The following is a 13,790-nucleotide window of genomic DNA, read 5'->3' as shown; positions in this document are numbered from 1 at the left end:
ATCTAGTATTTAAGAACACATTTCCCATTCAATGGCATCCAATAGTGTACCTGAATTATTTCGACAATAGTTTAAGAACACTCACTTACTGCTTGATACAAATGATCCAATAGGCTACCATTGAAATAGCTTGCAGTTTGCAGTTCGCCCTCCGCTCTGCACAGGAGTGTGGGGCAGAATGAGGCATGACGGAGGGTGGGGCAAGGTGAGGGCAAAGTACAGGCTAACAGCACGCCCCCCCCCCCCACCGCCCTCTGCTCCAGGTGGGACATGTATATGATATTCCTTGGACACTGCAGGCTACCCCAAAAGGAGAAAGGACCAAAAACAAATGGTTAAACTGGTAAGAGTCTCCCCCAGTTTACCAGAAAAAGGCAATTCCATCATAGCCTGAAGTCCAGGAACGCCCTACTGTCTTTCGGTTAATGCTCCGCTAGAGGGAAAAACAACCTTGGCCTGACAACACAGCTAGGCCTCCAGTAAGTCTTTAGCACGTGAAAGTCTCTCTGGAAACTCTGTTGACTTTGTCTCTGACTCCATAAAACGGTCGCCCCTCACACTTGGAGCGCAGCTCTTCCTGCCCATGGGTCCTGTCCCCATGCTTTCATAAAAATCACCTTTTTGCACCGAAGATAGCTTCAAGAATTCTTTCTCGGCCGTCGGCTCCACCCCCCACAAACCCATCACCCCAAAACTTCATGAGGCAGAACAGCAGTGTCTGCCATTAACTTTTCTCTCCCTCCCATCCTTTTCCTTTCCAAACTCTTTCTTCGTGGGATCCCTAAAGAAAACTTAACAACTCTCTTGCCTTCAGTGAAAGGCCCCTGCCCCACTCTGGGAAGCCCCAGAGGAAGGAAGCTAGTCACACAGGTCCCGTTATCCATCAGGCTAAGATGAGAGGCATTCTTAAGTCACAGAAGACACAATGCGGTCTCTACAGGGTACTTTTGGTCCTAGAGAACAGATGTCTTCTAATATGTAAATGAATTCCCTAATGCTTTATCATTTTAATTTTTGCAAGTGGCTACTGAATGGTATTTTTTTTTTAACTCTCAAACCAGTTCCTCCTCCCCTGTATAATCAAACATTGATCATTTATCTTATATATAAAAAATCTAAAACACTAGCTTTTAAAAAAATTTTTTTTAAGTGTTTTTATTTATTTTTGAGACAGAGAGAGACAGAGCATGAGCAGGGGAGCGGCAGAGAGAGAGGGAGACACAGAATCTGAAGCAGGCTCCGGACTCTGAGCTGTCAGCACAGAGCCTGACACGGGGCTCGAACTCGCAGACTGCAAGATCATGTCCTGAGCCGAAGTCGGACGCTTAACCAACTGAGCCACCCAGGCGCCCCTAAAACACTAGCTTTAAACATACTAATGGCATGTCCTACGTAAACCAAAACCATGCTGGGGTTAAAAATACAGACATAGGAATTTGGGGAATTTGGTTGTTATTAATCCCTAGTCATTATTAACTATAGAATTTCACTAACAATAAAACACTAAACCTAGGTATTATCAATCACAATTGTCTATATACTAACGCACCTTTCTTTTACACAAAGAATCACTCATTTAATAAATCTTGCTAGAAGCAAGATATTAAATTCTGGTGTGATTTAACAAATGGCCTTAAAAGACAAGTGGCACTTCCCACATCTGATGATACAAAGAGATTCGCGGGCTCCGGTTCTTCCGTGTTAACGATCGCTTTCGTTGACCTTCATATTCCCCCCCACCCCCCAAAATACCAAAACAGTAATGAGCAACCAAAAAATATTTTAAAGTTCTAACATTAAGGATTATGGCTAATACAGTAAAAACTCAATACTAACACCCCTATTTCAGAATTGCCAATGATGTTCTATCTTCTTTTAGGAAAACCTTTACTTCACAGAAAATAACTATTAATAATGTAAATAAGAGCGCGCCTGGGTGGCTCCGTTGGTTGAGCATCCGACTTCAGCTCAAGTCATGATTTCACAGTTTGCGGGTTCGAGCACCGCATCCGGCCCACTGCCGTCAGCACAGTCTTCTTCAAATCCTCTGTCCCCCTCTCTCTGGCCCCTCCCCTGCTCACGCTCTCTCAAGGATAAATAAAATATTTTTAAAAAATTAAAAAATAATAACGTAAATAAGAAGATAGGGAAGACTATCTTTAAAATGTCTTTATAATCATTTAAAGTATTCACCAATTCTTTGCAGGACTTTAAAAACAGAGGATTAGAGATACAAATTTTAAAAATACTCGTCTCTTTAAAGCATGTCCCTTTATGAGGAATTTTTCAAAGTACACGTCAATTTACAGACTTTCAACCATCACTTTTCTTACAGTTAATCGAGTCAAACAGAAAACATCAGTATGCATTGCACATAGCAGAAGTAAATGTTATTTTGCAAAACTTTTACTTCAGTATAAACACACATGCAAATTGTAAAATGTATCTCTTAGGAGTGGTTTAGTGAAAAAGGTCAAAGCTACTGCTCTAACGCCCTCTACTAAGCACTGGACTACTACGGAGAATAATACGATGGAAAATGTAAAACAGTTTCCAAGAGAACATCCTCATTCAGACGTTCACGAGTTTACACTGCTGATCCATGCACCCTTCTCTGTATCTCCAGCTCTTCCATCATTCTGTCCTCTCCCAGTGAGCTCTTAAACTCCAGTGTTAATATGCAGTGCATATCAGAACGGATTAATACCCAAAAATATCAATGAGCTTTCTCCTGAAATTCTTCAAACTGCGTAACTTCGTCTCTTGAGACAGAAAAGGAGATGCCCAAAGGCATGGGGTTACTAAAATTTTTTTTAGTCTCTGGCCACTTTATAAGACCCAGAAATTCAGGACAGAAAGTAAAAAATGGGTATTATTCCGGTGAGGAAAACAATAAATGAACCAAATCAGCTGAAGATAATTTCCTCCAAATTTTGGGCATCCATCATTGTAACAGGTACATATTCTAAAGATCTTAAGTGTTCTTTAGCAAGGTTTTGCATTCACTGAAGAGCCAGCCCAGACTCTTCATTGTGAAAGATGATTAAGGCACCATCACCTAAACCAAGGAAAATATGGGAAATTACAATTTTGTAAACCTTCTTCTCTTGTCAGTGTCATGTTGAAAATTAAAGCTCCTAAAACCGTTGAAACAGCTGTATGAATAGTCCTCATCATAAAAATCATGCTCTTCTCCCCATACGAAGATGAAAATAAAGACACACTGCCATATGCTTTGAGAAATTATTCACACAGCCTGATGGTTCTGACATGAATCATCACTCTGTCCCCCGTTCGCTCTGGTAATCTCTCATCTCAACGGATGGTAACTCCATCCTTCCGGATGCTCCAGCCAAAAATCTTCAAATCTTTTCACATCTAATCCAATGGCAACTCTCTAACTCCAAAACATGTTATTATCCAGCATCTGACGACTTCTCACCACCTCCGTCACTACCTCTCTCCACTGGATAAACTCTCCTTCCACCCTGTGCCCTTGCAAAACTACCCTCCACATACCAGCCTGAGTTATCCTCTGAAAAGACAGTCCCAGTACTCCTCTGGCTCAAAACCCCGCAACAGTTTTCAACCTCCCTCAACGCAAAAGTCGGGTGCCCAGATGACTTACGAGGCGTCACCCCATCTTACGGTCAGGACCACAGAGCCCTACCACCTTACTCTTCTGATCTCTTCCCATCTGCCTCCACACCCTGTCCCTCTGCTCCAGCCGCTCCTGCCTCCTAGCCCTTAGCGCCATCAGCAGGCTTCCATTCCACTTCAGGGCCTTCACTGCCTCTGCTCCCTCTGCTTCCTCTGCTTCAAACACGCTTCCTGCAGAAGATACTTCGTCACCTCCTTCAGGTCTTTTCTCAAATGGCATCGTCTCGGTGAGGCTTTCCCTGACCTATTTAAAACTCACCTTTATCCCCAGGAATCTCCAACCCCTTTCTCAGCTTTACTTTTATCCTTTGTCACACTGGATTATTAACTCCATAAAAGCAGGGATTTTCTGTCTGCTTCACTGCTGTATCCCTAGCATCCGGAACAGTACCCGGCACATAAGAGAAGTTCAAAAAACATTTGCTGAATACATTGATCAACCAGGTGGTGACACATATTTGCAAGAAAAAAAATTTACTCATTTAAGGCCGAGGAAACACTAAAATGGCCCAGTCTTCATGGACATTACCTCATTATTACCATCACGAGCGCTAACATCTACTGAATGTTTATTCTGTGTGCCAAGTACTATGTTTGTATCTCGGTTTTTCATCTAATATGTTAGGTATTATTGATCTTACAAAGCAATGTAAGAAGAGCAATGCAGGCAAAAATAAGACTGAAGTCATGCACCAGCAAGAGGCAAAGTAGGGTCTAGAAACCAGAACTACGTGATGATTCAACACCATACTCCTAACTGGTAAGCAACTGCCTCTTTAGATTAAAGCTAACATTTATTAACTGATTACTATATGTCAGGTTAAATTATTTACTTGTAATGTCTTAATTATTTTAATTGAAAAAAAAAAGCCAATACTTTTAGTTGCCTATCCAACAATTTTCCCTTCTTTATTTATTTATTTTTTTTTTTTAATTTTTTTTTTCAATGTTTATTTATTTTTGGGACAGAGAGAGACAGAGCATGAACGGGGGAGGGGCAGAGAGAGAGGGAGACACAGAATCAGAAACAGGCTCCAGGCTCTGAGCCATCAGCCCAGAGCCCGACGCGGGGCTCGAACTCCCGGACCGCGAGATCGTGACCTGGCTGAAGTCGGACGCTCAACCGACTGCGCCACCCAGGCGCCCCTTCCCTTCTTTAATAAGAGAACCTTGACCTGTTTTGTTTGAAGTAATAACATGCCCAGCTAAAAAGCTTTATTTCACAGCCTCCCTTGCAAATGGCCAAATTACACGGTTCTGGCCAATAAACTAGGAATGGAAGTCACTGAGTAAGGCTTCCAGGAAAGAAAGCTCTTTGAAAGGGAGCCAACTCAGTTGTCATGTGCCTTTGTCCTTTTGCCATGTTCCTCCAGCCTGGAACACAAGCACGAGTCTAGGAGTGGAACAACTCTCTTGCAACTATGAGAATGAGAGTCACGTGCCAAGCTCAGTGGAGTAAAACCCAGCAGCCTGGGTGCCTAATGGCACCTAGGCTGCCACTCCAGTTCCATAAGGGGCAAAAGGTACTTTATTAAGCCACTACGGTTTCCGTTACATGCAGCCAGATGCAATACCTATTTGACACAGCCCTATGAGGTTGTTGGCCCAATGTTCGCCTTACTGATCGTGCCACCACAGCTAAGTGTCCCCAACCAGGGGGAGAAAATACGCTAACCATTAAGAATCACTCTACTCATAGCGCACGATGTCTTCCACACTTACGGAGGGGCTGGAGGTGGGATCCTGGAATGTGTACTTGAAAACCACTATGTTAGACCTCAAAAATGTGTGCCTAGTGAACAATTAGTGAAAATTAAAAAGGGAAAGTAGAGAATAAAGCTAACGAGTTGCCTTCACCAAAGCGTCAAAGGTAGGTAAATTATACCATAGTAAAAACAGATCTTAAAGAACAATTTTCTAAACCTAACCCAAGGTAAACAGCAAATATTTATGGAGCCTTTTCGAGCTGTATGACAATAAGAGGCACATATCACGGCCTTTGCCAGACTGTTTCCCTATGCGCTATCGTACCGTATTATTGGCAGGGCCTTATGCAGCTATACTCCCGTGTCTGCCACAAATCCTGAAATCCATCTAAACTTTAATGAAAGGCGTCTGAGTGACTCAGTGGGTTGAGGGACCGACTCTCGATTTCAGCTCAGGTCATGATCTCAGGGTCGTGGGATAGAGTCCTCCGTCAGGCTCCACACTGAGCATGGAACCTGTTTAAGATATTCTCTCTCTCTCTCTCTCTCTCTCTCTCTCTCTCTCACTCTCCCCAGTTCGTGCTCATGCTCGCTCTCTAAAATAAAAATAAACAAACTTTAAGGAGATCTGGAAGTTAGGGGGAAAAAAGATGCAGTGATAAGCATTACAACAGATTCAAAATATTTAAGTGTCACAAGATTTCAAGTCACATAGTATTTCACATTTCATGGTAACACCAAAAATTAGGGGACGTAGGAGAGGGAGGAAAAAAAAAGGCAGAGATAACAAAAACCATTATCTTAAGGAACACTCAATAAAAACTAAACCTTTTAACAGTCTTCTCTTTCTTTTTTGCCCAAGAGAAAGCACAAGAGGGGGAGGGACAGAGAGAGAGGGGAACAGAAGATCCAAAGCAGGCTCTACACTGACAGCAACCAGTCCAATGCGGGGCTTGAACTCACAAACCGTGAGATCATGACCTGAGCTGAAGTCAGCCCCTCAAGCGACTGAGCCACCCAGGCACCGCCAAACTAAACATTTTCTGCAATTACACTTAATCTACATAACAGCCCCAATGATATTATGTGTCATTATCTCCATTTCCCCCCAAAGTCTATTCATGTATTTTGAGAGACACACACACACACACACACACACACACACACACACACACACACATCACACATGAGTGGGGGAGGGACAGAGACAGCAGGAGAGAAAGAATCCCAAGAGAATCGACTCAGGGCTTGAAATCACAAACTATGAGATAATGACCTCAGCCAAAACCAAGAGTTGGACGCTTAACCGACTGAGCCACACTGGCGTCCCCCACTACCTCCATTTTATAGACAAAAGCCAACACTAAAACCAGTTATATAAATTGCCCAAGGTCGCATAGGTAATAACAGATAAGGCAGGATTTGATTCCAGGTCAGTACAGCACCAAGACCGTACTCTCCTAGCTATTTCAACACATGTCAACTACAGTGCAACACCTGTTCAGAAATTCAAATACAATAATAATGGCTAGTAAGGAGCTCAAAAAAAAAAAAAAAAAAAAGATGAAAGAGTGATAGTGAAAATAACACTAACATCTTTTACAAGTAATCATAAAGAACTTCAAATCTTCCCAAAGCATGCTTAAGATGATACAGTTCTTTAAAAGGAAGTCCTCTGGGGGCGCCTGGGTGGCGCAGTCGGGTAAGCGTCCGGCTTCAGCCAGGTCACGATCTCGCGGTCCGTGAGTTCGAGCCCCGCGTCAGGCTCTGGGCTGATGGCTCGGAGCCTGGAGCCTGTTTCCGATTCTGTGTCTCCCTCTCTCTCTGCCCCCCCCCAAAAAAAAAAAAAAAAAAAAATTGGGAAAAAAAAAAAAAGGAAGTCCTCTGAATTCCCAATCTGTATGCTTTTAATATGCTCCAGGAAGGGAATTTTTCTTTTCTCTACAGGATTTTGCCAGAGAGAGAAAAAAAACAGAATGTGAGAAACAACCCCATAAATATTATAGGCCAAGCAGCATAGGTAAAAAAATTACATTTCAAATAAATGCAGGTGCTTTGATCAGAAAGGAGGCATCATTTAACCACTGCCTTAAAATACAATTCTTTGAAAACAAAACAAAAATTGAAAACAAAAAACAACAACAAAATTCAAAGGATCCTCCAAACTTTTTTTTTTCTGAACTCCATTTGTTTCCTGCAAATTTTAAGTGTAATCTGCAGAAATCACAAAGATTCATTTTGAAGATTATAGCTTATTACAAAATATTGTATTCCAAATATTTCAGCATTGAAGCAAGTTCCGAATAAGAATAAACTGCTTTATTGAGGCTTGCTACTTGTAATAAGCTATAGTTCAAGGAAAAATATTACTTTCCCTCCCTGTTGGGAGGATGGGGTGAGACAGGAGTAGAATGGAAGGATGTTAGCAACTTTCAGGAACTTACGAATGAGAGGGAGATATTTATTTATTTATTTATTTATTTATTTATTTATTTATTTATTTGAGAGAGAGAGAGAGAGAGAGCGCGCGCGCGCGTGAGCACGCACACACGCGCGCACACACACACACACACACACACACACACACGAGGGAGGGGCAGAGGGAGAGAGAGAATCCCAAGCAGGCTTCCCACTTGTCACAGCCTGATATGGGGCTCGACCCCATCACCCCAGGACCATGACCTGAGCCAAAATCAAGAGTCGGACACTGAACCCACTGAACCACCCAGGGGCCCCGAGAGGGAGTTATTTAAAACTTACAGAATAGGATACACAAAAGAAAAATTCTACTACATCCAAAAGGGTCACCTTCAAAATAGCTGCTATCAAATTTTTTTATTTAAAAGATATTTCCCTTAATCCTTCACTGTAAGGATATTTTCCCTAATTTCACTTAATCCCTTAATATTTCCCTTAGACTATGACTACTATCTTATAGTTTATATCTTCCATTTTATATTCAAAAACCAATCAAATTCCTACATAGAAACAAGGATGCTGAAGTAAGCAATAGGAGAACTGAACACCAGTATTGGCTATGCCACTAATTAGCTCTATGGCTTTAGACAGTCATTTTACCCTGTTAGACTTCAATGTCTTCATCTGTAAAACAAGATAAATTAAATCAGGGGCACCTGGGTGGCTCAGTTGGTTAAGTGTCTGACTCTTGATTTCGGCTCGGGTCATGAACTCACGGTTCGTGAGTTCGAGTCCCACGTTGGGCTCTGTGCCGAGAGTGTGGAGTCTGCTTGGAGTTCTCTCTCTGCCCCTCCCCCACTTGCTCTCTTTCGCTTTTTCTCAAAATAAATAAACATTCTTAAAAAATTAACCCAGGGGCGCCTGGGTGGCGCAGTCAGTTGAGCGTCCGACTTCAGCCAGGTCACGATCTCGCGGTCCGTCAGTTCGAGCCCCGCATCAGGCTCTGGGCTGATGGCTCAGAGCCTGGAGCCTGTTTCCGATTCTGTGTCTCCCTCTCTCTCTGCCCCTCCCCCGTTCATGCTCTGTCTCTCTCTGTCCCAAAAATAAATAAACGTTGGAAAAAAAAAAAATTAAAAAAAAAAAAATTAACCCAAAATGTCCTGGAGGTCTAAAAGTAAGAGCTAAAACTATAGCTAAAACGCTTAGAAGAAAACATAGGAAAAAAATCCTTGTGATGTTGGATTAGTAAAGATTTCCTACATACACCATCAAAAGCACACACGATCAATAAAAGAAAAAAAATAATAAACTTTACCGAAATTCAAAACTTTTTGAAAGTTTTCAAAAACTCACCCCAGAACTCAATAAGAAAACAAACCATGGGCAACCCAATTGGGCAAAACATTCGAATGGACATTTCACCAGAGACAGATGAAAAGCTAATGAATAAGTACATCGTTAGTCATGAAAGAAATGCAAAACCACCTCCAAATACTACTTCATACCCACCCGGACGGCTATAATCTAAGACACCAAATGCTGACAAAAATAAAGAGAAACAGGAACTCTCACCCAGGGTTGGTGGGAATGAAAAATGATGCAGTCACTTCGAAAAGGTTTAATCAGTTTCTTATAAAAGTTAAGTACAAATTTACCACATGACCCAGAAACTCCACCCAAGGAAAATGAAACATGTTCATATGAAGATTTGATAAGTGAAAGCTCGTAACAGCATTATTCCAAAAGAGCCGAAAAGCAGAAATAACCCAATGGCCATCAAGAGGTGTCCAATAAGAAGGAATCATGTAATGATACAGGCTACAACATGGAGGAACTTCAGGAAACGCCATGCCAAGTAAAAGAAACCAACACAAAGGACCACAGATTATAGGGTTATATTTACATTAAATATCCAGAAAAGGCAAATCTATAGAGACAGAGAAAGTAGATCTGTGGTTGCCCGAGGCAGGGGGTGGGAACAGGGAGTGACTGCAAACGACATGAGGCATCTTTGTGGAATGATGGAAATGTTCTAAAATTGGATTGTGGGGATGACTGAACAACTCTGAAAATTTACTTAAAAAATTACACGACTGTACACTTAATACAGGTGCATTTTATGGTATATAAATTCTAACCCAATCAAGTTGTTCTTAAAAATGAAAAAATATCACGGTGAGTGGAAAAAGCCAAATGCAAAAGACAGTATGTTATTATGATCTCATTTACACAAAATGTCCAGAAAAGGCAACCCTATAGAGACAGAAAGGTTTGTGGTTGCCTGGGGTTAGGGGTGGGAACAGGGATTAACTGTAAACAGGCACAAGGATCCTACTGGGTGAGGAAAATATTCTAAAACTGGATTATGCTTCCTGGCATACGGCACAAGCTTCTAAAAACCACTGAATTTTGTACTTAAAAATGGGTGAATTTTATAGCATTAGATTATTTTTTAAGGTTATTTTTAAAAATAAAATGGTTGGGGCGCCTGGGTGGCACAGTCGGTTAAGCGTCCGACTTCAGCCAGGTCACGATCTCGCGGTCCGTGAGTTCGAGCCCCGCGTCGGGCTCTGGGCTGATGGCTCAGAGCCTGGAGCCTGTTTCCGATTCTGTGTCTCCCTCTCTCTCTGCCCCTCCCCCGTTCATGCTCTGTCTCTCTCTGTCCCAAAAATAAACGTTGAAAAAAAAAATTAAAAAAAAAAATGGTAAAGTTATTTTTTTAGCCGTTTATTATTTTTGAAAGAGAGAGAGAGAGTGGGAGCGAGCGAGGGGGAGTGGCAGAGCGAGGGGGTCAGAGGATCTGAAGTAGGCTCTGTACTGAGAGCAGAGAGCTGGATGCAGGCTGAAACTCAGGAACCTTGAGATCATGACCCGACCTGGACTGCAGCTGGATGCTTAACCAACTGAGCTACCCAGGTGCCCCAGTAAAATTATTTTTTTTAATTTTTTTTTTTAACGTTTATTTATTTTTGAGACAGAGAGAGACAGAGCATGAACACAGGAGGGGCAGAGAGAGAGGGAGACACAGAATCCGAAACAGGCTCCAGGCTCTGAGCTGTCAGCACAGAGCCCGACGCGGGGCTCGAACTCATGGACCGTGAGATCATGACCTGAGCTGAAGTCGGACGCTTAACCGACCAAGCCACCCAGGTGCCCCAGTAAAGTTATTTTTAAAAATAAAACGGCCAAGGGGCACCTGGGTAGCTCTGTCGGTTAAGCGTCCGTCTGACTCTTGATTTCGGCTCAGGTCACGATCAATCAAGCCTGTGTCGGGCTCTGCACTGTGCGTGGAACTTTGCTGACAATTCTCACTTTCTCTCTCTCTCTCTCTCTCTCTCTCTCTCTCACTCACTCTCCCTCAGCCCCTCTCCCTGCTCTCTCTCTCAAAAGAAAAAAAAAAAAGAAAAGAAACATAAGATGGTCAAATCACGTTGGAGCTCTTAACCTTTTACCCATGGAGTGCTTTAGAAAGGAGATGAAAACTAACCCTAACCCGGAGGACTGAGATTCCCTTTTGCCCACTCACAGACACCCTATTGGTCTGAGGATAATTCCAAATTAATAAATCTCTAAATCTCTAGAGCCCTAGGCCACCACAACAGCAAAGCCTCTTCATCCCAGAAACACGTCAGTCTTACCAGAAAAGAAAGCAAAAGTTTCCTTCTAAAACAATGACAGGGATACCCTTTCTTCACTTTTCAGGTACCGCTGTCCAATTGTCCACTTAGTCTCTTTCTTCAATAGGAAACTGGTTGAGGGGGGCGCCTGGGTGGCTCAAGCCATTATGCATCAGACTTTGGCTCAGGTCGTGATCTCACAGTTTGTGAGTTTGCGCCCCACATCGGGCTCTCTGCTGCCAGCATAGAGCTGGCTTCGGGATCCTTGGTCTCCCACCCTCCCTCTCTGCCCCTCTGTTCTCTCTCTCAAAAAGAAATAAAATTTAAAAAAAAAAAAAAAAAAAGGAAACTGATTCAGGAACCCAGAAACAATCAATCAAGACAGAGACCTAGCCTGCTGTCTTCAGAACCAACCAGTACATGTCAAAGACCCGGCAAGGGCACGGGGCACAGCGTGGCTTAAGGAAAAAAATGTGATTTCTTTCAGCTAAAACTCAGCCCAGATTTGTTCTGAAACAACAAGGCAAAAAAAAAAAAAAAAAAAAAAAAAAAAAAGAAAGAAAAAAATTACAAAGTTTCTCTAAAATACAAATTGCAATAAACACTCACACCCCCAAGGCAGCTAAGGAGTTTTCAGCCAGTCTTTGTTATAAAACTAATTTTAGGACAGGATGCTGATCTAGGCAAAGTAGACAATCTCCTTCCTCCAATACATAGGGGTCTGCTCATGTCAGTTACATTGAGCTTCTGTTTAGCTAAACCCACCCTCTTTTGATTTCTAAAGTCACTGGATTATTGTTGTCCAACAAACACTTCCCTCATCCCAAGTCCCCACCCTCCCCCAATCACTGTGCCTGAGAATTACAATCCATGTTTGTGCCAGTTTTGGTCTCTGCTAACTGGTATTCCTGGACCTCAAATCTACTCCACACACAGAAGCCAGATCCGTGGAATCATGTCATGTCTCTGCTTGAATCCCTCCAATACACTTAAATTCCAAAATCCTTACCATGCCTGAGAAGGTCCACTTTCTATCCCTGCCAGTTTGCCTCCGGGTCCTGAAACACATCAAGCTCTTTCCCTCCTCAGGACCTTTGCACTTCCTCGTCCCTCAGCAGGGAAAAATCTGCCCTGGCATCTTAAGACTCCTTCTCCTCCTTCAGCGGCTCAACTTAAATGTCAACGCCTCAGAAAAAAAGACTTTTCCTTGAAATCACCCTAACTAGGTCTCCGGGTCACTCTCCATCAGAACATCTTGTTTATTTCCTTCCTAGCACTTGCCAAGCCTTGTCATTCTTTTTATTTGCCGAGTTATTCAACGTGTACCAGAAAGTCAGTCCCAAACAGTGGGAAGTTGTGTCTACGCTGCTCGGTGCGGTACCTGCAGCTTCACCTGGAGAGGATCCCCAGCTCCACCTAAGCAATGTTTGGCGCTTGGTGGGCACTCAAGGGTGCTCACCCAGCGCGGGAGTGGACTAAAACCCCTACCCCACCATCGCCAAAGTAGGTGGCTGTGCCCACAACTCGCCCATCATTTCTCGCACAGCCTCCCTAGGGCCTGTCCGCGCCTGCACGTTTCTTCCTCTCCCAGACCCATGCATCGCTCAGCTTCAAACATCTGTCACTACCCAACTCTCTCCTGAGCCCCTCAAACCCCAGCCCAACCAACCTCCCCGCCTCGCACGCGCTGCACAAACCCAGAGCCTCACCCACGCGCCCTACAAACCCCGAGCCCCATGAGCGCTCACGAATATCTGTGAGTCCTGCGCTCCCCGAGCTCCCGCGGGTCCCCACGTTCCCGCGTGTCACCCGCCTCCCAGCGCGGCGCCTCCCCCCTCAGCGGCGCGCCAGCTCTCACCGATCACCTCCTGCAGCTCGTAATCGTCCCTGTTGATGGACCAGGGCAGGGCGCTCGAGTCCTCGGACATGACGGCGGCGCGGCTCGCGATCCTAGCTCAAACTCGCTGACCTCTCTCGTCTCCTCGCCGCGCCTCTCCCCACCCCCAACCGCCGCCGCCGCCGCCGCCGCCGCGCCCCCACCAACCGCCTCTGGAACAGCCACGGGTCGGACGGCGCCTGGGCGCGGGGTCACCGCTCGACAGAGCGGCGGAGGCTCGAAGCTCCGGCGGACCTCGCCTCTTGCTCCTCCGCGTCCGGCACTCCCCACCCGCCCCAGGTCCCGGTCCCGGCCTCGGCCTCGGCTGCAGCAGCGACAGGGTTTTCGCCTGGGCCCAACCCCTCTGTCCCGCCCTCCACCCTAGCCCCACGCACGGGCCAAACTTTCCCTTCTCCCTCCACCTGCCGACACGCAGCGCGCTGACGTCACCGCGCCGGGAAGGCCCCGCCTCGGCCCCGCCTCCGGCCACCATCTCAAGCGTGGCTGCGTATA

The 13,790-nt window shown here is 44.5% G+C and overlaps 1 protein-coding gene across 1 annotated transcript in view; it reads right to left on the bottom strand.

Annotated features, from left to right (window-relative positions):
- Window positions 1-13,474, bottom strand: part of OXSR1 (oxidative stress responsive kinase 1) — a 103,478-nt gene extending 90,004 nt beyond the window's left edge. The window contains exon 1 of the mRNA XM_040479800.1: window positions 13,260-13,474. Coding sequence (XP_040335734.1) covers window positions 13,260-13,329 — 70 coding nt within the window. The 5' untranslated portion in view covers window positions 13,330-13,474. The remainder of the gene's footprint in view (window positions 1-13,259) is intronic.
- Window positions 13,475-13,790: the final 316 nt, after the last annotated feature.

This window comes from Herpailurus yagouaroundi, unplaced genomic scaffold (assembly GCF_014898765.1).
Source record: "Herpailurus yagouaroundi ecotype Mexico unplaced genomic scaffold, PumYag 159, whole genome shotgun sequence".
NCBI classification, from domain to species: Eukaryota; Metazoa; Chordata; class Mammalia; order Carnivora; family Felidae; genus Herpailurus; species Herpailurus yagouaroundi.
Note: the sequence above shows the minus strand (reverse complement) of the source record. Positions and strands in the feature narration are given on the sequence as shown.